We start from the raw sequence: 25859 nt of genomic DNA on the forward strand, positions 1-25859 counted from the left end.
GACACATTGTCTGCAATATAAAAAAATTAAACCATTAAAGGTATACATGGTTATACAGTTATACCATTAAAGTTATACTTCGTTATACCATGTTACAGAGTTTTGTCAGTAATCAGCCCGTCTAATCTAACCAATTTTCTCCAAGTTTCAGAGTTCTAGATGTTTCTCTGAAAACCAAATAGTAGTCAGCTTTATTTGATTCAATCGTCCTTTCATTCCCGACATTCAATCATACAGTTGTTGAATATCAGTTGAGTAATAGACAGACCATCCACACTTTATGTTCCTTATACACAAATGAATAAGAAATTTTCCATTACTACGAATCGAGTCTTCAATTCAAAACCAAATTGTAATCAGCTTTGATTCCCGACATGCAATTATACAGTTGTTGATTATCGAATTCCCTAATAAACAGACCATCCAAACTTTTCGATCCTCGACTAGTTCATACACAAATATGAAATCTTCTATCCAAAATGGAATCCCTGTGAATAGATTTAATCGTCTATGGTGGATGAGGATTTTAAAACGATTTGAGAGATACCATGTAAAACGGAATCAATAGCTCAATGATTCAGCATTCAAGCGATGCAACCGAGTTAGCAATTCGATGATAGCGAGGATGAACAGCACGACGAGGACGAGAGAGGATCGAGGGCTCGAGTGGAGGCTCGAGAGAGAGTAGAAGAATTGAATTCGATTAATTAATTATTTCATTAATTTAAGTTTAAATCAACCAGGGGCACTTTCGACATTAACAACATTCCAAGAAAGTATCAGAATAGAAAAGAGTACGCCAGAATTCGTAAGAGTATGCCAGAATAATTTTTGTCTTAGATTATGACTCCACTACAAGAAAATAGAGATATTGTGACTAAATTTTGGTACTGATAATATTTGTCACAGATTTGTGACATTGTTGATACAATATTGTAACCAAAATTTTATGTGACAAATACGTTGTTATTTTGTCACAATGTTAGAACTATTTTAACTGTAGCTAAATTTCGTCCCAATTAGAAACAAAACTGTGACAAAAGTGATAGTTGTAACTAAGGGTGACAATATTATGACCAAATGCATGGTCAGAACTTTGTTATTTGTTATGAATTGGTTGTCTTAGTTTATGATGATAGGGTGACTAAACATGAGTTAGTAGTACGAATGCAAATTTTTTTTTATTTGTAGCAGACTGCAACCAAATGATGTAATTAACAAGTTCATTGTATTTCTAATGTATTATATAAAATTACTTATTATCATTTTAGTCATTCGTATATATACTATCTTTATAACAAAAATGAACATATCATATTATAATTTAAATCATTATTTTGATTGATATTTGTACAGAATTGTTTTTCTATTAGATAAAAATATTAAGTCAAAAATGAAAGAGAAATACTAACTTTTTATATATAATACCCTCTACAATACATATATATATATATATATATATATATATATAATTTGTACCAAATTGTTTTAATATATAATTCCCTCTACAATATTACGTGACACAAAAATCATGAGACTTAATAATATTTACAGTTAATTATTTTACCTATATCCTTAAAGCCCATTTAAAATCTATTATTATGTAACCCTAAAAAGAGGTGCCTCTGTATATATATGTACAGACTTTCTTGCATTCTATAAAAATCTAAAGCTGCCGCTGGCTTAGAGAGAGAGCTTATCGTTATGGTTAAAAAAATCGAAGGAGTTTCTCTCCGATACTATCATCATTCATCCTTGACGCTGAGGTGGTGTTTGCCGGCAGCATGGTCAGTAAGGAGAACAATGGAGAAGTAAGATTGCCCAGTCAAGGGAAGAGGTGGAGCAGATCGGGGTCGGGGTAAAAGAAATCATCGAAGAAGACGAAGACAATTTTACTGTTAGATTTTGTTTAGAGATTATGGCCGGATCTGAATCGAAAATATCATAGTATAGGAAGTCTCCATATCGTTTGCTTTATGTGCAAGAATCATAAAGTGTTAAGTTGTTAACGCTATTGTCTATATGAATGTTATCTTGTATTGTATTTTTGTATATTCTAGTTACAAATAATGAATAGCTTCAAACGACTAGATGCTTCTATCAACACATAAGTAACTGCAACACTTCATGAATTAGTGAAAAAACTATGACAAAGTAGTAACTAATTGCAATGGCTTTATGATGATATTTAAGTTATAAAATATACAAATTTGTGACTAACAGGTAGTCGTAACTGAAGACACATTTGTGATGATTTTTCAGTCTTTATTTGTGACAGTTTAAGACTAAAGTTCTGTTGTAATGAGTGACGGAGTTAACACGTTATCGCAGTCACATAATATGACAGTTTTGTGACATTATTTTTAGTTGGTAATTATAACCAATTTGTAACTTGTATATATTGTTACTGTTTGTGACTGAATCATTACTGTATTAATGTGTCGCAAACACAGTGACAATTTTGTTACTAAGAAACATTTGTGACGATGGTATTGTAACTGTTTTCAAATTGTCACAATTATGTCACAATATCTTTATTGTTCTGTTACGGATTATTTAACATTGTTACTAAAAAAATTGTCATAATATAGTATTTTTTTTGTAGTGCTCCCACGCAGAAAGAAAAGTCGTATTTAGAATCTTAATAACGTTGACTGCATGGGCACATGCACAACAATTTAATCGCGATCCTCCCTTTTTGTTATACAAAAGTAATATCAATTGAACTCCAACTCTGAATTGGCAGTTAAGTAACGATAATTTATCATTTAATCTCTTGAAATTAATTGTAAAGTATTTAAAGGAAAAGTATTATCCGCTTTACTAAAGGTGATACTCATATCAGTATATAAACAACATAAACCAAACACAAAACATATCTATAACTACTGATGGACATTTCTACCCAGAGATTTTCCATGAACGGAAGAAGTATGAGACTACCTCCTGGGTTTCGGTTCGATCCGGATGATGAAGATCTTGTTTTCGAGTATCTAGCCAAGAAGGTCCTCCACCGTCCGATGGACTTCGACCTCCCTGAGCTCCGTTCTTGCAATGTTGATCCTTGGGACTTGCTAGGTTTGCTCCAAACTCTTCTCTCTAGTCATATTAAATGTATTGATTAATGTGGTCTAAAGAATGTATTTTACGTATACGTTGTTATAGGAGATAAGAACACGGAAATGTATTACTTTGTGAAGAAGGAAGAGCGAGAGAAGAAGGGAAGAGAGACGTTATCCGGTTACTGGGAAGAGTGTGAAGAAGAGGAAGTAATGGAATCTGGAGATCGTGGTTGTAATTATTTAGAAGGAAGGAAAAAGACATTTGCTTTCTATATTGGGCAAAGACCTCGTGGAACAATAACTCCATGGATAAAGTACGAGTTTCGGCTTCTTTCCTCTAGGGCTACACGGTGGTCATCGTCCTCTCTGCCTCGCGTAAGCCATGCGTCCACTCGTTCGTTCTCGTATTAGATTCGAGCGGTTATTTTAATGTTTTGATAGTTTTGGTTAATGTTTTGGGGGTTAAGGGTGCGGTAGAGAACTGGAGAGCGGTGAAGGTGATCGTAAAGGAAGAGAATGAGGAGGAGATCGAGGAGGATGAGCAGGCGTCGGATGAGTCAGATGGCGAAGAGGTTGTTCAAAGCCGGTGACGACCGATCGATGTCATGTTGATGCCACATGTATTATGTACGCAAATGGTTTTGTAAGTGGCAAATCATTTGAGTTTAGTTAGTAACTTGGTACTGATAGAATATAGGGAAGTATCTTAGATGAAAATGAGGCTGCTTAATTTGTCTTATTGGCTTCCAAGCCTTTTGGAATGTAATAGAGGATGTGTTGCGACATGTGGCTTTGACTCTCCTGTCTTATTTATCTTCTCCCAAATATATATTTAATTATCTATTATCCTATCATCAATAGCTATCTTGAATTCTAGATTCCTTAATATAAGAACCCTGAAATCCATATTTTAACTTCTTAGAAAAACATATACATGGTTAGTTCATGAAGGTTATTGACTAATTAATTATATAGATTTCAAATCCATATGGATGACAATAATAATTTATTCTTTTTTTTTAATGACTGTCCTTGGTTTATTATTTTCTACAGTATCACACAGTTCGAGATACTCGATAAAATAAAATAAAAGATTGAAGCAATGTTTTTTTTTTTTGTCACGAAAAGATTGAAGCAATGTAACTAGAATAATTACAGCTCTTAATTTGTTGGTTGTGTATGAGTTCAATTTAGGTTATTATTTTCATATTCTTTTGTACGCAAGTGGTTCAACTACTTTTATGTGCATCAATAGAACCAATAAAGAATTTTTATTTTTGGTATTATATATACATAATATTAAGAGCTTCATAAGTAAATACGAAGAAGATTCTTCTAAAGTAAAAGATCAGGCAGGATACGTTGAACAATGCGTTGACGATTACAATAAATTAGTCATCGAAATTATCTGTAATTGAGGAGAGGCTAACTGTAAGTCAAAAATGACAACAAGAATGAATATGTCACTTAGATAAATTTGCCTTAATAAATCACTAGTTGCCAAATTTAGCAAATAAATTGCAACTAACCAATTAATTCATCATACAATCTCAACCCTTTAACAGTATCGCATCCTCTCCCTCTTCTTCATAAATACTATCTTCCATTCATCACCCTCTCAATTAATTGGCTCTCTTCTCTCCTCTTGTCTCCTTTTTTCTCAAGAATATACTCCCGCCACCCACGCGCCGCCGTATGATCTGTTTCGTGGCAGCGGTTAAATTATCTTTTTGTTAATTGTATTGATATGGGTTGCGGTGGTTCAAGGCTAGGAGGTGCAGCGGCGGCTAGAGCGGATGAGGGCGGCCTTGTCCCACTTCCGGTGGGAATACGTCCGCTTCTCCGGCGGAGATTAGAGGAGATGAAGAAACGGAGCCATGCAAACGTTTTTAAAGGGAACGATACGCTATCCAAGACGGAGCTTCTAAGGCACAACTCATCCGAGGACGGAGACGAGAAGGAGGAGAACGTCGACAGCTTGAAGTTATCGGCTAAGGTGGCTCCTACGCCTGATCATCACGTGGAAGAGAAGAAAGAGGTTATTTACGAGAAGATTTCGTCCATAGATGAGATTAAAGAGGAGAAAGAGGTTGTTAAGAAACAAGATGAGAAAAATGATGATGCCATCAACGTTAATAAAGAAGGAAATAATGGTACAAATCATGATGGGGTCCTCATTGCTAAGAAGGAAGGAGATGATGGTGTTGCTCATGATGATTGTATAAATCTTGATGAGGTCATCATTGCTAAGAAGGAAGGAAAAAAGGGTGTTGATCATGATGAAGGGAGGATGAGCAATTTAGATGAGAGGATGATATGTCCTGGATCTCCAAGCTTTAGGGTTTATTGCATCGATGTTGCTTCTGATGATGACGAAGAAGGTAAACCTTACGTTCTTAAATTTTTTTTAAGAAAACCTAAAGTTCTTAACGCCATTTTACATATATGCGTACCAAATAAAATTGTAATAAGGTGAAATACGCCATTTTACACCATCTGTGGTGGCCTAGTGGTTTCCACTGGAGGAGGAGTTGCCTTGTTAGTCCAAGCCAGGGATCGATTTTCCTACATTGCGAAATTATTAGCTCCACATGTAGCTACGCGGATATGAATCCATGTTTACGGTCCATTTAAATACCCAGGAGAGGATCCATCCGTGAGTTACACCTCCCATCTGAGGATTAGTTCTGTGTCTTTAATAGATTCGGATTTAACTCTTTTTCGGTTCAAAAAAAAAATGGCAACATTAATCATAGCGACATGCACGTTACACGTATGCATAAATTGCTGAAAATTCTTAAATTAAAAAACTATGCAGATATTACGTAAGATATGTTTTGTTTAGTTTTTATATGGTTTTCGATGCACAATAAGGTTCAAAATTGACTTCATTAAAACAAATTATCCATTGTCTTGTGCAGAAAAAGAAGGTGAAGTCCCGAGAAAGTCGATGGAAACCGAAAGCGTCATCATAGAACCAAAAGAGGTAAAATATCGTTTTACAACAATTTAAATGAATTACCAATAAACAAAAAGTGAATCACATTCATTCATTATACAATAGGAAGAAAGCATCGTGAAAAAGGAGAAAAGAGAAAGAAAAGGAAATATATTCGGAATAGCATTGCCAAGGAAGTATTTAGCTAATGTGACTGCACAGTGCTATGCAAATGCAGGATGCATGGGCAATAACACTCACACTCGTCGTGTGCAAGAGAAATCGAGCCAGTGAATAATATGTTTGCCATCTTTGAATTGATTTGTTGAGGGAAGAATAATGTGTGGTGTTCGTACGAGGCCAATGGATATTTAAAAACCACCCCAACATGGAAAACACTAATACCCTTTTAATTAGACCTTTATTTGTTTTGAGAGACGCTTGTTTAAGAATTTGTACACCTCTTCGTCTCTTTGTTTTCTCTCAGGATAAGTTAGTGTTTAACGAATTTTACCTTTTTACTTTCACGTGGATAAATGTAAGTAATTGAACGTGTGCAATGAGAAAATGTTGTCTATCTGTATTTTTATTTTTGTTTAAGTTTCGGCAGAAGATATGAAAATTGGAACTCGACTATGATCTGGTTACTCTTGCGGTTCATCTCTTTCGTCCAGTTGATGATGCCCTGACGGCAAGCATTGAGCTTACCAATAACCGATCTTAGCGGATCCTGGTTCCACGTTTCCTCCACTAGGTCTATAACTTCCGCATTCTCTGTTAGGGTTCTATTGAACCGGAAGATACCTTGCTTTCTGGATCGCGATTTATTGGAGTATGTGAGCAGGGGTCTGTGATCACTGCCTTCAAAACGCAAGTAACTGCTTCGCCCCATAGGGAAGGCTTCTGACCAACTGCAGTTCGCCATGGATCTATCCAGACGTTATCTAATAAAATGACAGTATCATCTACCTCGCCACGAGAGATGATTGCCGGAGTGCTTAAGATCCCAAAGGCCGTTTTGTGAAACAAAGGAGCGAAAGGCTGTGAATGACCCTTCCCATCGTACTGGTCCTCCCACCTTCTCCTTGTTGTTTAGAATATCGTTGAAGTCACCCGTTAATAGCCATGGTACATCACTTCCTCTGCCAATCTGAGATACAGTATCCCAAAAATATGATCTATTTCCAACCTCAGGAGCTCCATAAATGAAGGAAACATAAGAAGAGGTTCCTTTGAATTTAATTTCAGCATCAATAATGTTTGGAGAAGATTTTAGTACATCCAAGGTCACTGCATCTCTCCAAAACAAAGATAAACCACCACTAAGGCCTAACGGTGGAACAAAGAAGTAACCAGAAAAAATTAACGACTGGAGCTTTCCTTGATGAAGTTGTCTTGCTGTTTTGTCTCCATGAGGAACAGGATATCTGGAACGAAGGAACGATTGATATCCTTCAGACGTCGAATTGTCGAGGGGTTCCCCAACAATTCATCCCTGATTGCTGAAGCTCTGGCGATCCGGAAAGCGGTGCTTGAAGCGTTTATATCTAATGCGGACTCCCTATTAGTGTTATCTGATTCACAGGCGCTAAGTGAAGCTATTCAAGACTAAGGGTTCAAGGACGGAATTGAACAATATCCTCACCGATATCTACTACTATAGCAGCCAGTTAAAGGCCTGCTCTATTTATTATATTTCTCGTTTATGTAATGTTCAGGCTGACTTAGTGGCAAAGTTAGAGCTTGTATCTGTAAACTCATAATTCCCTAGAGGAGGCTAAACTTTTTTTTATGCAATGAAATCGTAGTTTGACCAAAAAAAAAGATATGAAAATTAGAGTCAAAGAAGAAAAAATAATTTATGTTAGGGTAAAATTAAATCAATTCTTGGTAATACTATGAAAGGAAGAAATCAAAGTCTTCTTTTATTACCTTTATGATCAAAGTGTCCAGATACAACTTGTAAAATACGAAACCCTATGTAACGACCCGGTTCTCTGGTTCTCTAAACCAATCAGTTTATATATTAATTGTTTTTAAATCATATAAGTCTAGCTAGTCTTTTAATTTGATACATGTGTTGTTTACATATTTATTTATATATATAATAATAAATATCTCCTTCTTACCTTTTAACCTAGCCGTCATCACGAAGAGGTGAAAGAAGTCTTCAATGTTGCCGTTCACCCCATCTCTCCTATGGTCAATTCCTCTTCTTCTCTTCTTATTTTGTTCCTCATGTCATGATCTGCTTCTGTTCGTTTGCTTGTGCTCGTGTGAGGGAAAGAGGTATGTCGCACCAGAGCCGATTGATGGAGGACGTGAGCAACGCCATAGTCACCGTCTCAACACCACCAGATGTGGAGCTGTACAACCGTGAGTAGAACGTCACCGGAAATGATGTCTTGATGTTGGAGATCCTGTCTTGTCATTATCCGAGGAGAGATCTAGTCCTTGCTTGCCCAGAAGTTAGAAGTCTTACTCTTGCTTAATCGCTTAACCCTCATCAATCCATATTGAGTTTTATTTGTTTCTTGCGGTGAAAGCAATCCATCTGCTCGTGAACTTAAAATGTTCCTGTGCAGTGAGTAACCTTGAACTGGATACTTGACTTGTGCAGCAAGTGATCTATTCTTTAACCTAAGGGCGAGTCTTGTGGGGCAAGGTATATCAGCTTCCAGACCTTTTTTACACATCTTCGATATTCGCTAAGGTGAGGGTTACTCCGTTAAATCCAAAGCTAGTTTAGTATTACTATTATAGAAAGTCTAGTTTTGAAACATGATTTGTCTCTGTGAATCGAGTTTGTTTGAGGGTCTTGCTTGTTTATTCATTATTATTTGCTTGTTAAATTGAAAATATGATTATAGAGGATTCAACAGCTGACTTAATTGAATGAGTTAATAACTGTTACATATACACATAAGTCTGTTATGAGATTGCGGGGCACATACGTTGTGCTAACGGCGCATTGTGTGGAGATTGCGGGACACATAGACGTTTTGTGTTAGTGGCGCATTGTATAGAGATTGCAGGGTATATGGACGTCTATGCTAGCGGTGCATTGTATGGGATTGAAGGGTACAAAGACGTTGTACTAGCAGCGCATAGGTGATTACGGGGTACAAGGATGGACTCTTGTACTAGTGGCGCATAGAGTTATATATTTATATCCGTATAAGGGGAATGCAAAGTGTGTGATCTAGTTATGCATTATCAGCACATTTGATGTTTTATCTGGTGTATTAGATACCGTGTTTGTTTCATGCTAAAGCTAGGCCTACATAGTCGTAGTGCTATGTACTGAGTCAGTAGTTTGCGGTTTAGCATTCCATACCTCATTGAGTGACTCTCCTGTTGCTCATCCCTCTTTCTTTCTCCCTTTCAGGTGAGACCGACGGACATGAGTGATTGCTATTGGATTGGTGCTTTAGAAGTTTTATTTCTTTCTTTTTCAGACTTTCAGTTTTTATGCTTTTATCATTATTTTCGGGATTTATTATGTTATTTGGATTCATGGCTATTTATTGAATTTATAGAGTGTGGAGACGATTCATGAAGATTAATAAATGGAGATTTCAGGATTATTATTTATTATTTTATTTTTGAGAATACGGGTGTTACAATTTGGTATCATAGCGGAGTTCCGTCCCCGCTCTGACCCAGGAAGGCAATTTATGGGACTCGAATTTCAACGATTTTTAATGTTTCAGGATTGGGAAATTTTTGAAAAAAAAATGACACCCTTCTGTCCAGTATTTTTCGGTTAGTTGTTAGTGTTTTTAACTCTTATATTTGCAGTAGAAGACCAAGTTTCGATTCGTTTCGATTCGTTTCTATTGTTATCCCGTGTTATTCAATCTTTTGTAGACGTTGAAGTTATTCTCGGGTTCTTGCTTGGAATTCGGGACGAATTCCGTTTAAGTGTAGGAGAATTGTAACAACCCAATTCTGCGGTTCTATAAACCAATCAGTTTAGATATTAATTGTTTTTATATCAAATAAATCTAGCTAGTCTTTTAATTTGATACGTGAGTTGTTTACTTATATCTATATATAATAAAGATCTCTTTCTTACATTTTAACCTAGCCGTCATTACGAAGAGGTGAAAGAAGTCTTCAACGTTGCCGTTCACCCATCTCTCCGATGGTCCATTCCTCTCCTTCTCTTCTTATTTTGTTCCTCATGTCTGCTTATGTTTGTTTGCTTGTGCTCTTGTGAGGGAAGGAGGTATGTCGCAGCAGAGCCGATTGATGGAGGACGTGAGCAATGCCGTATTCACCGTCTCAACACCACCAGATGTGGAGCTGTACAGCCGTGAGTAGAACAACACCGTAAATGATGTCTTGATGTTGGAGATCCCGTCTTGTCATTAACCGAGGAGAGATCTAGTCCTTGCGTGCCGAAGAAGTTAGAAGTCTTACTCTTGCTTAATCGCTTAACCCTCATCAGTCCATATTGAGTTTTATTTGTTTCTTATGTTGCGGTGAAAGCAATCCATCTGCTCGTGAACTTAAAACATTCATGTGCAGTGAGTAACCATGAACTCCATGCTTGACTTGTGCAGCAAGTGATCTATTCTTTAACCTAGGGAGAGTCTTGTGGGACAAGGTATATCAGCTTCCGAACCTTTTTTACCCATCTTCGATATTGGCTAAGGTGAGGGCTACTCCGTTAAATCCCAAGCTAGTTTAGTAATACTATTATGGAAAGTCTAGTTTCGAAACATGATCCGTCTCTGTGAATCGAGTCTGTTTGAGAGTCTTGCTTTTTTGTTTATTTTTATTTGCTTGTTAAATTTGAAATAGGATAATAGAGGATTCGGTTGACTGAATCGAATGAGTTTATAACTGTTATATATATATATATATATACATAAGTTTGTTATGAGATTTCGGGGCATATAGATGTTGTGCTAACGGCGCATTGTGTGGAGATTATGGGACACAGAGACGTTTGTGTTAATGGTGCATTGTGTGGAGATTGCGGGGGCATATGAACGTCTACGCTAGCGGCGCATTGTATGGGGATTGCGGGGGTACAAAGAAGTTTGTACTAGCGGCGCATAGGTTATTGCGGGGTACAAGGATGGACTCTTGTACTAGCGGCGCATAGAGTTATATATTTATATCTGTAAAAGGAGAATGCGGGGTGTGTGATTTAGTTATGCAATATCAGCGCATTTGATGTTTTATGTTGTGTATTAGATATCGTGTCTGTTTCATGCAAGAGCTAGGCCTACATAGTCTTATTGCGGTTTAGCATTCTATACCTCACTGAATGACTCCCCTGTTGCTCAACCCTCTTTCTTTCCCCTTTTCAGGTGAGACCAACAAGCAGGAGTTATTGCTATCGGATTGGTGCTTTGAAAGTTATATTTCTTTCTTTTTCAGACTTGCGGTTTTTATGCTTTTATCGATATTTTCGGAATTTATTATGTTATTTGGATTTATGGCTATTTATTGGATTTATGGAGTGTGGAGACGATTCATGAAGATTAATAAATGGAGATTTCAAAATTATTATTTATTATTTTATTTTTGAGAATACGGGTGTTACAGTTTGGTATCAGAGCGGGGTTCTGTGCCGGCTCTGACCAGGGACGGCTATCTATAAGTCAACGATCTATATCCACATAGACTCTAGGATTACACAGTCGATTTATAGTCTTCGAAATAAAGCTAGACAATTAGATTTTAAGCAGTAAATGAAGTGGTGAAAAAGGTAGTTGTTCTATTGGTTTGAGTTGAGGTTGTTAACAGTTGGGGAAATAGCTAGATTCATGTATTATCTTAGGTATGATAAGTAAGCAACTTATTTGGGTTATTAGGGATTTATAGATATTAATTGTTCTCGAACTCAAATTTGGGTAAAATAAATTAGATTATCTATATCTAGATCTCAGATTTTAACTTGCGTTCTCACAAGAAAGTGTCCACTGATGATTCTTAAAGAATATTGATTGATACACTTTTCCATATATCGATCAAAACAACGATTGTCGTGTCGATCAATGCTTCTTCTAGAATGCTTTAAGAGCGGGATTTATTAGTGTTCTCTAACTTACTAGACCAACTTTCATGTGTATCTAGTCAGTTAAATCATACTAATTTAGTTTTAGGTATTGGTCCAAGCTATTGCTTGTCTCAATTAATCCTAGGATCTAAGTTAAAGGGTGATCAATCCTAAACTTAGCACTAAGAGCAACTAGATGAAGAACTATATTTTAAACACCCTAGCAACAGTTCATGTTAGCAATACATAAATCAACCTTATGAGAAACATAAATCTAACAGTAAGAGTACTCAGACATATTCATAAGAGACATAGTTATGATGGTCTGAATAATACTTTAAATAAATTAATAACAAGAGAAACAATAAATAGAGTAAAGATAGCAAGGGAGTTTAAGATCTTCTCTGTTATGAAGTTCAGATCTCTCTCTCCACTCCTAAGCTCTCTCTCCAATGGTAATTGGATTGCTTCTCTCCAAACTACATCTAAAAGGTCTCTAGGCAAGTTTGACTCTAAAATGGTACAAAACCCTAATAATATAGCCTAATAGGCGGGAAGGGACTTAAGATGTAATTATTGGAACTTTTGTGAAACTTGCAATCTTCTAATTTGTCATTAACTCCCGGGTGGTTTCGCTGTTGATCGATGGTAAGAACCTTCTGTCGATCGATTATTCTTGGTAATTGCCGCTCGATATTCTGATTCAATAATCGACTCCTTCTCTGTTTCCAGCAAAGCTCTCAAGAAGTCTCAAAATTGCCCCAAATATATCATTTTCCTCAAGTAAGTACCTGAATCTGTAATTACTCTAAAAAGGGTCAAAACCATATAAAAGACTCTAAAAACATATATAAATCATGGTTGAAAATGGGTAAAATCCATGACCTATCTACTCCCTCAGACTTACCATTTTGCTTGCTTTTAGCAAAATAAGAGCAGTTTCTCTAAGAGAGGTTTGAAAACAACTGGAACTCAGCTAATTTTTAAACATAGAATCATCACTTCTATAAATGTTGTTAACCGCATCAATGAAATCCTAACTTTAGAAGCACATCATACAATATCCTAGTATAGCAACCAAATTCATCTAGCCAACAACTCAACAAATCATGTCTGACGCTCTCCTTCACTAACCTCATTTCTTGCATAAATAAAAGTTTAGGCTTTACCTTGGGAATATCGGTCACAGGATGCAAGGATGCTCAAACAAGTATCTGGACCTGCATGTAAAAAGAAGTTTCTATCCTCTCTCTCTCTCTCTCTCTCTCTCTCTCTCTCTCTCTCTCTCTCTCCCTCCTTATTTCTCTCTCAGTCAAAGTCTGCTTTCATCACAGGATCATTGACCAAGATTGAACAAGCTTCCATGAATCAAGCTTTAATGGTTTTAACCACCAAATCATGTTCACTTCTTTTTGACCTATATGGTAGGATTCTTTGTCAATCAAGCCTTAATGGTTGTAGCCACCGAGTCTTGTTCGAATCTTTTACTTATAAAATTCTTATGAATCAAGCTTCAATGGTTGTAGCAACCAAGTCTTGTATGAATTCTTTTCCTAAACTATTATTATTATTGATATATATATATATATTTAAAAAAAAAACATAATAGAGAGAGAGAGAGAGAGTGATAAATTTACACAAGGTTTTACCTTCCAGACTTGTTTGAAGTATCTGATCCCATGTATACCAAGCCCCAAGACAAGCAGTTGAGTCATATTAGGTTGGAGGTCAGATTTGGTTCCTTTAAACATTCTCAGCAAGTGTTGTCATAGTTGGCAAGTTGATCCACTTTAGTATCTCTAGTACTTTCTGCAGTCAGTAAGTCTAAGAGTGGCGCTATAGAGTGGTTAGATAACATGTACAAATTTAAAGAAGTTCATTGTCTCCTTCTTGACTCGATAAAACTCTTTTTTAGGAAACATTTTAATAAGAATCAAATAACAAACTAGTATCGGTAAATATCTCCCACAAACTTAAATTTCACTGTCCTCAGGGAGATTCAGTCTAAGATTGGTTAGAGAATAGATCATAAATACTTAGTTTGATGTTTGACAAGAGAAGATATTTTCGTAACCTTCTGTCTTGAGCGTCGATCGACATAAGCACCTCTTTGTTGATCGATGACGCGGAGACAGAAATTTTTTGTGCTAGCTGCAACGTGTTGAAGGGTCCAACTCATCACAATATGACTATTAGTCAGCGAGGTTAGCTCTGTTAGACAATCCAAACACATGCAAGATCAACAATAGATAAACTCAAGTCATAACATAATTGAATAAATCTGAAAAGAGATCCTAATAGTATGATAGCAAAATAGAACATAAGTAGATAGGGATAGAAATATGAGGACTAGTCCTCATCAGTAGTCTCGCCGGTGGTCTCCTCGGAGTCATCCCTACGCTGGCGTGATGGTCCTGCAGCTGATGGTGAGCTGGCTCTGGCACTCGCCCTGCTCGAACAGCGTCATCTCGATACTCTAGCCCAGATGGCGGTAAGAGCATCAACTACGACGCGCTGGAAATCTCCCTCAGGTCGTGTAGACATGTCTGGCATATGCGGGAATGGTGGGAGTGCTGGCTCTGGATACTCCTGATGAGGTCTTGCAGCTCGCTGTACAGTGTAGTGGCATGGAATGGTAGCTGGGTCACGGAGGAGACACGGATCAGGGTGAAACTGGATGCTGGCGAGGCCATCTGAGAAGTCTGTGACTTAACGCCTGGGTAGCTCTATCAAGTATGTGCCATCCGCATCCCTGAAATTCTAGTAGGAACTATCCTTGAGACAATGTGCGCTCGTTAGGTGTGTTGTATTCATGTAGACGCGCTGGTCAACAGCCTCAGCCTCATCCAACGGTATCCGCAGTGCATGAAGATCAGTGTGAGCAGACTCCCGACCGTCTACTTATTCGCTCCCGCTGTCTGGAATGGCTGCATCTTGAGCTTGACGAGGTGCTCAGCGAAAAGGGCTCCAAGGTTGGGCCACATGTCATCATCATCTGGCTCTGCTATACCTTCCATGTGAACCAGGCTCTTCACCGCATAGTAGACCAATGAAAGCTCATGCACCCGAACCTTGTTCGGTTCCATTTTGCACAACAGAGTGTTGGCAAGTACCTTGATGAAATAGCGCAGAGTCGGGTGACGAATGTCTGTGTGAGTTGCTGAGCCTGAGTCGAAATGGCCAGAAGCTATATGCTCCTAGAACTGCGAGCTCCCCACAAAACCGGGAACAGAGACACGCTGATGCGCCTCAGTCCATGGATTTGTACATGGAACCGGACCAGAACGAAAATCAGGCCGTTCAGAACAACTCAGCCGATGTTCGTCTATCCAGCCGTGCCGACCAGAACGATCGAGCCGTGTACCGTCTCGATCCTCTTACATCCGGAATGGAGCTTCGGCCAGATACACGACCAAACATCCGAACTGACCGTACCAGAGCTCGTCCTTCCCAGCCATCTTGACAAGCCAAAGCTAACAAGCGAGCCAGACTTGACTTGGATCGTGAGGTTTCCCAAAATGATTACGACTTTTCTCTCTTGGTCCGTTTGGCGCGAACCAAGTGTCCTAAAGACCGAAACGAAGGACTATCTCTCATGTCCAACACTCTTGGATTTCTATCATTCAGATTTATCTAAGGCACAAATCATCAAGCTATCTGAAGACTTAGACTGCATCAGTGCACTGCTCGATCACCCGGAAGACTGTCCAGACCATCCCGTGTTCGTCCAGCTCCTTACCGCGACAACTCCAATTGGCCAGATGAATATGGACATCAGCCGAAGAGTCACTTTGACCAGATCTGATCTGAAGAGTTTATTTGACTGCCTTTCAACATTCTCAGTCAACTTTATTATTTCCTAAGTGTTTTATTAATGTCTTTCTTTGACTACAAGTAGTATAAATATGTAAACTCTTTCTCATTATCGATCAATCGATTCCAAACCACAATCGAAGACGGTAGTATCAAGAGGTCTTTCCGCAACCTTTTGTGTCGCCTCTCAAACCACCAAGCTCTCTCATCTTTGGCGAGTTCATATCCAAAATCCCGTTGAGTGATCCTGTCCGAATCTAAGACGTATCAAAGTGGTATCAGAGCCACTCAACCGGTACTATCTTTTCATCTTCTCATCGTCTCATCTTCTCATCTTCCATTTTCTTCTAAATCTTTTCATCTTCTTCTTTCTATTTCAAATCAGGGCCATCTCTTTACCAGTCACGAGTTTTTTTTTTTAAAGAGAACTATTTTAAAAAAAAGAGATCTAACTTAAAAAAAAAAGATTCAAAAGTTCGATTAGTGGCTAGGTGGTGAAAGAAAAATCCTGCTGGCTGAGGAGAAATCCAGCCTTAGAGTGGTTAAAACGAATTTCAAAAACCAAAGTTATTTTCTTTCTATCTAGTACTACCTCTGTTTGCTTGGAGATCACAACTGGTTACTAGTCTTGTTCTCCTAGAACTTTGAGAGACAACTTGTTGAGTGACCATCCAATTTCCGAGAGAAACACTAGAGTTGGCGAGATCAAACACTTGAGTGTGTGAGGATTTTTGTGTTCTAATCTTTCGTGGTTAAGCTTTTTATGAACTATGGACAGTGAAGAAGAAAGAAACCAAACCGGAAATTCCTTTGCTGGCTTATCTAACTTGCAGATGAGAGCTTTCAACGATTCTATGGCTAACCTTATGAATGCAGGTTTGGAGCAGATCTATCAGAGACTTGATGATATCCAAGGTAGCCAACAGACTCGATCTAGAACCAGGAGAGATTTCCCACGGAGGAACGGCCGGCCTAGTGAAGAAGTCTGAGAGGAGGACCTTCACGATGATCGATTCATCAACCGCCCTAGGAGAGGTACACAAAACCATGATCAAGGTGCTGTCAATTCTTTCGCTAGAACTGAACGAACTGATGAAGGTTTGGGTGGTGTGAAACTTAAAATCTCAACTTTTGATGGTAAAAACGATCCAGATGCTTTCCTTGAGTGAGAAAGAAAAATTGAACTTGTTTTTGATTGTCAAAATTTCTCTGAGTTGAAAAAGGTTAGATTGGTCGCAACTGATTTTTTTGGCTATGCTATTAACTGGTATGATCAAGTTATGACTCACAGGAGAAGGAATCGCGGACCACCAATCTTGACTTGGGATGAGCTCTCGGCTTTGATGAGGAGACAGTTTGTTCCAGAACATTACCACCGGGAACTCCACCAACGAATAAGACGTTTGCTTCAAGGAACCAAATCCGTGGACGACTATCACCAAGAGATAGAGATCTTGATGCTCAAGGCGGATGTGGACGAGCCCTTGGACGCCACTATGGCCCGATTCCTTTCAGGTGTCAACCGAGACATTCAAGATCAAATGGAGCTTCATGAGTATGTTAGTATGGAACAAATGCTACAGAAGGCCATTCTGATCGAGCAGCAAGCCAAAAGAAAGAGCTACTTTAAACCGGCCTTTGCTTTCAAACCTAGCTATCAAGACAAAGCTAAGTCTCCGATCACAGCAAATACTCCTTTAAAGACTAATGCCCTGGCTCGTATTGATAAAGGTAAAGCAGTTGAGACTAACAACCGGGCAAGAGACATTCGGTGCTATAGATGTCAGGGTCTTGGCCACTATGCCAGAAAATGTCCAAACCAGAAAGTGATGATCCTCTTGGAGAATGGAGAAGTTGAGTCAGAGGATGATAAGGACGACTGGACGATAAAGAAGATCACGGTCCTATTTTTGATGAGGAAGAAGAGTCCTTCAACTACCCACACCAAGGACCACTCCTAGTCGCCAGGAGATCAATGGATGAAGGCCTTGGTCCGATCTTTGAAGAACACTCGGACACAGACCTAGACCCGACCTTTGATGAGACACTTGAGCTGATCTTTGATGATGAGAATGGACACCTCGATACCCAGCTCATGGTCCACTTCTTGTTACCAGGAGAACATCGAGTGTTCAACCCAAAACTAATGAATGAGAACAAAGGGAGAATCTTTTTCATTCTCGATGTTTAGTTTCAGAAGAAGTTTGTTCCTTGATTATTGATGGTGGAAGTTGCACTAATGTTGCTAGTGATTCTCTTGTCAGGAAGCTTGGACTCGTAACCAAACCACTTCCTCGACCTTTCAGGTTGGAATGGCTGAACGAAACTGGCGAACAGTATGTGGGGGAACAGGTCGTGGTCCCTCTCACTATTGGTCGATATGAGGATGAAGTCCTTTGCAACGTCCTTCCCATGGAGGCATATCCTGCTAGGACGACCATGTCAGTTTGATAAGAAGACAATACATGACGGTTACACCAACCGACACTCTTTTGATCATAATGGAAAAAAGATCACCTTGGTTCCTCTCTCACCGGCCGAAGTCCAGGATCAGCTCCAGCTGAAGAAGAGCCAATACAAAGAGCCTAAACAATCCAAACCTGAGGTATCTCCTAGGAACTCAAACTTCTTTATCAAGGGAAGCCAGGTAAAGAAATCCTTATGCTCACAACAGCCATTTCTCTTGCTTGTTTACAAAGAAACTCTAATGGCTTCCTCTTCTAACATTGCACCTGAAATTCCGAGTGATCTGACATATGTTTTGCAGGAATTCTCTGATGTGTTTCCAGATGAAAACCCTAAGGCTTTGTCACCAGTAAGAGGTATTGAGCACCAGATTGACTTCGTCCCGTGTGCGTCTCTTCCAAACCGGCCAGCTTACCGAACCAACCCAGTGGAGACAAAGGAACTTCAGAGACAGATTGGAGAGCTTCTTGAGAAGGGTTACATCACGGAGAGCCTTAGCCCATGTGCCATTCCTATCCTCCTTGTGCCCAAAAAGGATGGCTCTTGGCGCATGTGCGTGGACTGCCGAGCCATCAACAACATTACGGTAAAGTATAGGTGATACCACTCAAATTACCCTAAGGAGTGTTACTCTCATCAAAAGAGGTTCAAATGTAGTACTTAGGGATCGAATCCACAAGGAGCTAGGGAACAATTAAATCTAGTGTTTATTAATTCTAAAGGTTGTAATGTTTTAAATAAAATAGCAATAGTGACTAGCGAGTAAATGATAAATGTAACTTAGGTTGGAAATGATATTAGATGCAGAGCCACTATTCAGGTGTTGGAGATTATAATTCCTATAGATGCCTAACTGTTGCATGCATGATATATTAGAGCTCATTCGCTTAACTCAGTGATCAGCTGTCGCATGTACCACTGGTTAACAGACTAGATCTCGTGTCTCACCGGTTAGATGCAGACACAAGAGAGTGTCGATCGATAGTCTATTAAGACGTCGACCGATACACTTTTGCCAACATCGATCGATTGTCAGTTGAGGACATTGATCGATGGGTTCTAGCCAGGCCTATGCGCGAGTATGAAAATGCTCTACTAAGATTCTAAATTGGCGGTTAGCCCTCTCTAGCAATCCTAATATGATAGATATATTTCAGGATGGGATAACAAGGGTGCTTGAATATGCAATCCTATGATCATGTTCTAGTTAGCTAGGCTAAAACAAACAATGAGTACAAATCTATCATGAATATCACAACAAGGCAGATCTATAGTTTGGGGCTAATCCCACAAACCTATCTGAACCCTGGATCTAACAGTTGAACTACTCAGACATAGCAAAGCAATTCATATCAATGGATAAATAGAAACTCATGGAATACATGATAGGGAAAATGAAACAAGGAGTTCCAATCACAAGTAATCTTCTCTCCCAAATGAAACTTGTAACAAAACTAGGTCTAGAAAAGAAAAGCTCTCTCTGCCGTCAAACACTTAGGCAGTATACATTCTACTAGGTTAAAAACTCGTCAGGACATTTTGGTAATTTGGCTTGGCCTTGGTTTTTAAGTCTGCTGAATCCAAAATGTCGCGTCTGGTGTCTCGACATCGATCGACGGTACATGTGTACATCGATCGATATTAATCTTCATCTGACGAGGCATTTCCTGATATCGATCGTCAGCACTGATGTGTATCGATCGATTATTCTTCCTCTCGTCGACCTCTAAATGGTCAGCTCGGGTGAAGTGTCCTTTATGCTCCAAAATGATCCAAAGTCATAGCTTTACTCCGAAATGCACCTGAACCTGAAAACATACCTAGAAGAGTAGAAAACATAGATATATATATAGTAAAATAGTAATATACCATGGATAAAAATGGGTCAAATCCAAGGTTTATCAACTCCCCCAGACTTACCCTTTTGCTTATCCTCAAGCAAAACATACAGGCAGTCTCTCTGAAAGAGGTTTGAAAATGTTTGGGAACTTAAGATTTTAAAAACATAGAAATCTTTCCTCAACAATTTTTGCAACCACATTTAAACAGTCCTAATCACAAAAGCACACTATGCAATATCCTAGCTTAGCAACCATTTCTAACATAACACAACTCATCAATTCACGTCTGACATCCCCTCTACTGATTTCATTTCTTAGCATAAATATAAAGTGAATGCTTTACCTTGGGAGTATCGATCACAGGATGCAAGGATTTCAGACAGGTTTCTGGAGCTGCAGGTAAAAGTTAGTTCCTAGTTTCTCTCTCTCTAAATTTCTCTCTTGAGTTAAAGTATGCTTCCATTGCAGGATCAGTGACCAAGATTGGACAGGCTTCCATGAATCAAAACTTAATGGTGGTTGCCACCAAGTTCTGTTCACTTCTTTTTGACCTATATCCAAGAGTTCTTTGCGAAAGCGAGCCTTGAAGATTGCCGCCTCCAAGTCCCGTTTCGAACTCCTTTATTTGAGTCTTTATGAATCAAGCCTTAATGGTTTTAGCCACCAAGTCCTGTTCAGACTCATCCTAATTAAACAATAGATCTTTCTTATATATTTTTTTTATTATTTATTATTATTTATTTATTTATTTTTTTATTTTTTATAGAACTAATCTAGGGTCGAAATCTAGAGAGATAAAATGTGATAAATAATCTAAACCAGGCGTTACCTTCCAGACCTATCTGAAGAATCCGATCCCATGTATACCAAGCCCCAAGATAAGCGGTTATGTCAGGTTTAGTGTTGGAAATCAGCTTTGGTTACTTCATACGGTTCAAGGCAAGTGTGTAGTTGATAGGTTGATCTGTTTTAACATCTTTAGTGCTATCTGCAATCAGTAAATCTAAAATGGTGCTAAAGATTGGTTAGATATTCATGTTTAAACCAGTATAAGATTATAGTCCCTATTTTCGATAGCTAAGCATAATTTATTTGAAATTCCTTTTTACGTAAGAATAAAATAAATTATATCAGTAAATCTCCCCCCAGACTTAAATTACACTGTCCCAGTGTAACTCAGCCGGAGGTATGATAAAAAGTAAATGATGTACGAAATGTAACAAGTAGGTAAGATACATCTGACCGTGTTAGATATCGATCGATGGGTAAGTGTTACATCGATCGTCGTGTGGTTGCCTATGTCGAACGATGTCGACGTCTCGTCGTCGATCGATATACAGGTCTTCCTACTTGGATCTCCTAAATCTGAAAGAAATAAAACGAAAAAAATTAAATGCTAGCTAATGAAACCAAAGTAAAATACCTAATAGTGGGTTGCCTCCCACTCAGCGCTTGGTTATAGTCATTTAGCTTGACTGTGGTGGTGATTGGCTATTGGGTAGAGAAGCAGCTGCTTGTTGGAAGCAAGCATCCACGTCATCTCTGCGCATTCTGGACCAAGATGCAATGAAACTTCTTGTGGCCTCATCATTTCTTGTCCATTTGTCATCCATCTTCCCAAGTACATTGGAGATGTTCTGTAGCCTTTCTTGAATGTTGTCAATGCTGACCTGGTGCCAGCCTATGTTGTCATAGGCGTATGCTGAAAGATCTGTCAGTTCCTTTTGCATTGACTCCACTGTCTTGTGTATCAGCTGCTCGCCGATTGTTGTAGACTCGGCGTCGATCGATGCGATTATGTGTTCGTTGGTCGATCTCGGTGAGTTGCCGTCGATCGATTTTGCCTTTGTCCTGTCGATCGATGCTGATATCTGATGTTGAGCTGCGAGTTGCCTCTGAATGGCTTTGACTTCTTTCTGTAGCCATTCTGCGTAGTTGTCTAATCCACTGATTTTGTTGTCGAATGGAAAGTAGATGTCATCGCAGCGTTTGTCAAGTCGTTCCTCCATGTTGTCTAGAGCAGTGTAGATCTTGGATGTGATCTTGTCAACTTCTGCTGCTGTGTAAGGAAGTAACTCCACAGGTTTCCTGCCATCGATCCAGGGTCCTCTTAGCCTGTCGATCGATGTGATTTTTCCTGCAAAAAACTTTGATTAGTAATGTTCTCAATATCCTTTTGGACATTAAGTAATTGACTAGACAATTTGTTTAAATCTATCATGACTGGTGATATAAAACGGTCATGCATATCTTCGTAAGTCCTCAGCCTCTCATTCATTGCTGAGACTTTGGCGTCGAGCGATGTGAAGGTGCACATGTCGATCGATGTGGCTGGATGTTGGTCCTTCTTGCGAATGGTGTCCAGGTCTTGCTGTAGTAGCTCGATTTTGGTGCTTAGCCAGTCCACGTTGTTGTTGAGAGGGCCGTAAACGTCGTTTATCCTTGTGTCGATGTATGAGACTTCCCATTCATCCCTGTGTTGTGTTGAGCATCGCGGTTCTGCAAGGGTCTGAGCTGTAGGAAGACTAACGTCGATCGATTTTGCACATGGTGCGTCGATCGATGCTGAGGTCGTAGCTTCCTTCTCAAGTTGCTGACGTAAACTATCAATTTATGTCCTCATTTCTGCCATACATCTGAAAAGCTCATTGTATGCTCTATCCAAAGGCTGATGTGTTTCATCTACCAGTGTTTTGAGCTCCTCTCCCAGTTTCTCCTGAGCTCCATAAATACCAAACACCATTTCATCGATTTCTTCTTTGGTGTAGAGTTCTGGTTCCAGTCTTGTGGGTGTGAGGGAAGTGGCATGTTCTGGAAAACAGATGTGGCTCTCTTCAAAAAGAGATGCTCTTTTCCGTATTTTCCTGATGTTGTCCTTTGTGACAGGTATCATCTCACCAGTTGCGCTTCGTGCGTGTCCACGCTCATCTCTGTAGACTCCATATTCGTCCCTTTGTTCCCAAGTGAACTTTCTGGCTCCATACTTGTCAAAAGCGCGGCTGCCACATTCATAGCGTCTGTCGATCGACGTCTGATTATCCATATTGATCGACGTTGGTGTTACCCTGTCGATCGATGTCTCCATGATACCGTCGATCGATGCTTGCCCTTTTGGGTTGGCGTGATAGATCTGGGTTGGTCTCTGTTGTGGTAACTCCTGCGTGGTTGTTAGGGATCTGTTAGAATGACGTCTGGAGTGCCACGTTGCTGTGAGAACAGGTTGTCGGGTGCATTGGTTACTTGAAGGATGTCTGCTATGTCCTCTCTGGACACTTGTAAAATCCTTCCATCCATTGCACGTGCGTTGCCATCTGGATCCCTGAAAATACCAAATTCATCAGGTGTTAGAAAACCGTAATCAATGTTTGCATAATTATTCTTTTTAGAAATAGAGAGATTAGGGTTTAGAGTAGTATCAATCGACGTAGATACAGTTACATCGATCGATGGCAGAGTAATTTCTGCAGAATTTGTGTTCTTGAGATGATTGCTCTTCATGGATTTTTCTGTTGATGTAGAAGGAAGAGTGTTCATCTTATTTGCTTGTGTGTTTGCTCTGATGTGTGTAGGTGGTTTCGGAGGTGCAAAACGATTTATATAGGTATCTGTAAACCTAGTTAGGGAGGGAATATTCTCCTGCTCTTGAATTTTCGCTGCGGCGCGAATATCGATCGATGTTCCTTTACTGGTGTCGATCGATGTGAGCGGTTGTTTTCTGGACGAGGGTGGGTATCGACCGATGTGGAGTGCACAGCGTCGAACGATGTTGGAAACGTGTTGGTGAAGTTGTGTGTTTCAAGTCTTTCATCCTGCAAAGACATTTCTATTGCACGTTCTTTCCAGTAATCCTCATCGTATTCCTCGGTATGTTCCTCATGAGGTGAAGTAATTACAGTGTCAAGTACAAAACTTTCATGGAAACCACTGTCTGCCCAACTGCCTATGGAATAATCATCATGTCCTCTCCTGGTTGGAGGTTGGAAGGCAAAATGTTGGTAGCAATGATTAGGTGAAGCGAAATGGTCAAGTGGGTGCATTACGTCGAGTGACGTGTTGTTGTGGTCATCGGTCACCATTGACACATTGGAATCGATCGATGGAAAGGTTGGGGTGTCGATCGATTCCGAGTACTCTGTTTCGTACTCCGATTCATACTCTGCTCCACAATGGCATGCGCCAATGAAGCCAAGTTCTTTCCCATAATCCACAGAATTAATTACCTTTCTCTTAGGTCGGATGGGATCGTAGTGGATGTTTGGGTCTATGAGCGTTAGACACAATTTGTTTTTGTTCATGTCACATACAGCTCCTACTGTAGCTAGGAAGGATCTTCCAAGCAGAAGTGAAGAGTTCCAGTTAAGCTCGATGTCTAAGACATGAAAATCTACAGGGACAAGGGCATTACCAATCAGTACCTCCAGATCTCTTATGATGCCTCCGGATCGTTTCTCTGAAAGATCCACGAAGGTGAAGGATTCTGTTGAGGGTTCGATGGTCAAACCAAGCTGGTCCGCCATGATCCTAGGGAGGATACTAACCGATGCTCCTGTGTCACACATTGAATGGGGAAATTCAACACCCTTGACTATGCATGGTATTGCAAACTTCCCAGGATCACTCTTCTTCGTCAATGTGATCATGTGTTTCATCTTTCCTCTGACTTGATGAAACATTCTCCAAATGTCCTCCTCAGTTACCTTTGTTTCTCTGAAGAACATCCACAACCGGTGTGTGAAGTAAGCTTCATCAAAAGGTTTTTCGATTGGGATTCTGAGGACTCGTTTAGTGAAACCATCCATCTCCTTAACGTTAGCTTCCCTCTTAAGGTTTTTAGGAATCTTCTCCTTCCTTTTCCTTAACCTTCTACCTTCAGATTCTTGTTCTTCTTGAACAAGTTCTGTTGAACTATTTAAAGGGTTGGGTGTTGGTTCGGGTGGGTGTGCTAATGGTTTAGGTGGTGGTCTGAGTGCATTGATGTAATCATATCGATTGAGGGTAACCGCACTAGGTATGTCAGAGGTGCTTGTCGATCGATGGGAGGTGTGTTGTGACGATCGACGTCGGGCTCACTCTGTCGATCGATGGTTGAGTTAACCGATCGATCGATTTTTTCATAAAAAGGGGAGGGTGGGTGAGGATGCTTAGCTGCGAATTCTTCATGAGTTAAAATTCGAACCGCATTGCATTCAGTCGAATCGGCAGACGACGTCGATCGATGTCTGGAGCAATCCGTCCATCGATCTTCATCATGGTATGTCGATCGATGCGAGTTCATCGACATCGGTCGACACCATTGGGATCCGCCGAGACTCATGGAGCTTTCGATTTCGAAATCTCCTTCCTCAAGGTTTTCATTTCTCACCACTTGCCAGAATTTATCATCTATGATGGCATTTACGTGGTGTTTCCCTTTGTCGGCTCCTGCTTCTCTAGCAAAAGCTTCTTGCCTCTTAATAGTCTCGCCCGTCTGAATTACTTGGGTTTCAAGTTTTCTCACCTGAGTCCCTAAGGTCTCGATTTTGGTGTTCAGATTGTTGTAGGCAGAGTCTATCTTACCGTTGAAATCCACGGTGATTTGTTGTTGTCCCAACAGTACTCGATCAAGCATTTCTTCGATCTTGCTTTCCTGAGTTTGGGGTGGTGGATTTTGATAGTAAGAGTTCGAGTAGCTCTTGCTGTTGTTGAAGGGTTTTTGAAATTGTGAACTTTGGTTACTTCTTTGG

At 39.5% G+C, this 25859-nt stretch overlaps 2 protein-coding genes and 1 long non-coding RNA gene across 3 annotated transcripts; 2 read left to right on the top strand and 1 right to left on the bottom strand.

The window, feature by feature from the left end:
* The first annotated feature begins 2635 nt into the window (after positions 1-2635).
* Positions 2636-3871, top strand: LOC103864878 (NAC domain-containing protein 41). The gene is made up of 3 exons (XM_009142642.3): positions 2636-3078; positions 3166-3437; positions 3530-3871. Exons 1-3 carry the CDS (start codon positions 2892-2894, stop codon positions 3650-3652), a joined length of 582 nt encoding a protein of 193 aa, XP_009140890.1. The 5' UTR covers positions 2636-2891; the 3' UTR covers positions 3653-3871.
* Positions 3872-4165: 294 nt separating this feature from the next.
* On the top strand, positions 4166-6630 carry LOC103864877. Its single transcript, XM_009142641.3, has 3 exons — positions 4166-5443; positions 5984-6048; positions 6127-6630. The coding sequence occupies exons 1-3, from the start codon at positions 4810-4812 to the stop codon at positions 6292-6294; spliced, it is 867 nt and encodes a 288-aa protein (XP_009140889.1). The 5' UTR covers positions 4166-4809; the 3' UTR covers positions 6295-6630.
* Positions 6631-13932: 7302 nt separating this feature from the next.
* LOC117128990 lies at positions 13933-14394 on the bottom strand. The gene is made up of 2 exons (XR_004452533.1): positions 14192-14394; positions 13933-14093 (listed from the first exon to the last, which is right to left on the bottom strand). It is a non-coding gene; the product is annotated as an uncharacterized LOC117128990 (long non-coding RNA).
* Between the last annotated feature and the right edge of the window lie 11465 nt (positions 14395-25859).

This window comes from Brassica rapa, chromosome A10 (assembly GCF_000309985.2).
Source record: "Brassica rapa cultivar Chiifu-401-42 chromosome A10, CAAS_Brap_v3.01, whole genome shotgun sequence".
NCBI lineage: Eukaryota > Viridiplantae > Streptophyta > Magnoliopsida > Brassicales > Brassicaceae > Brassica > Brassica rapa.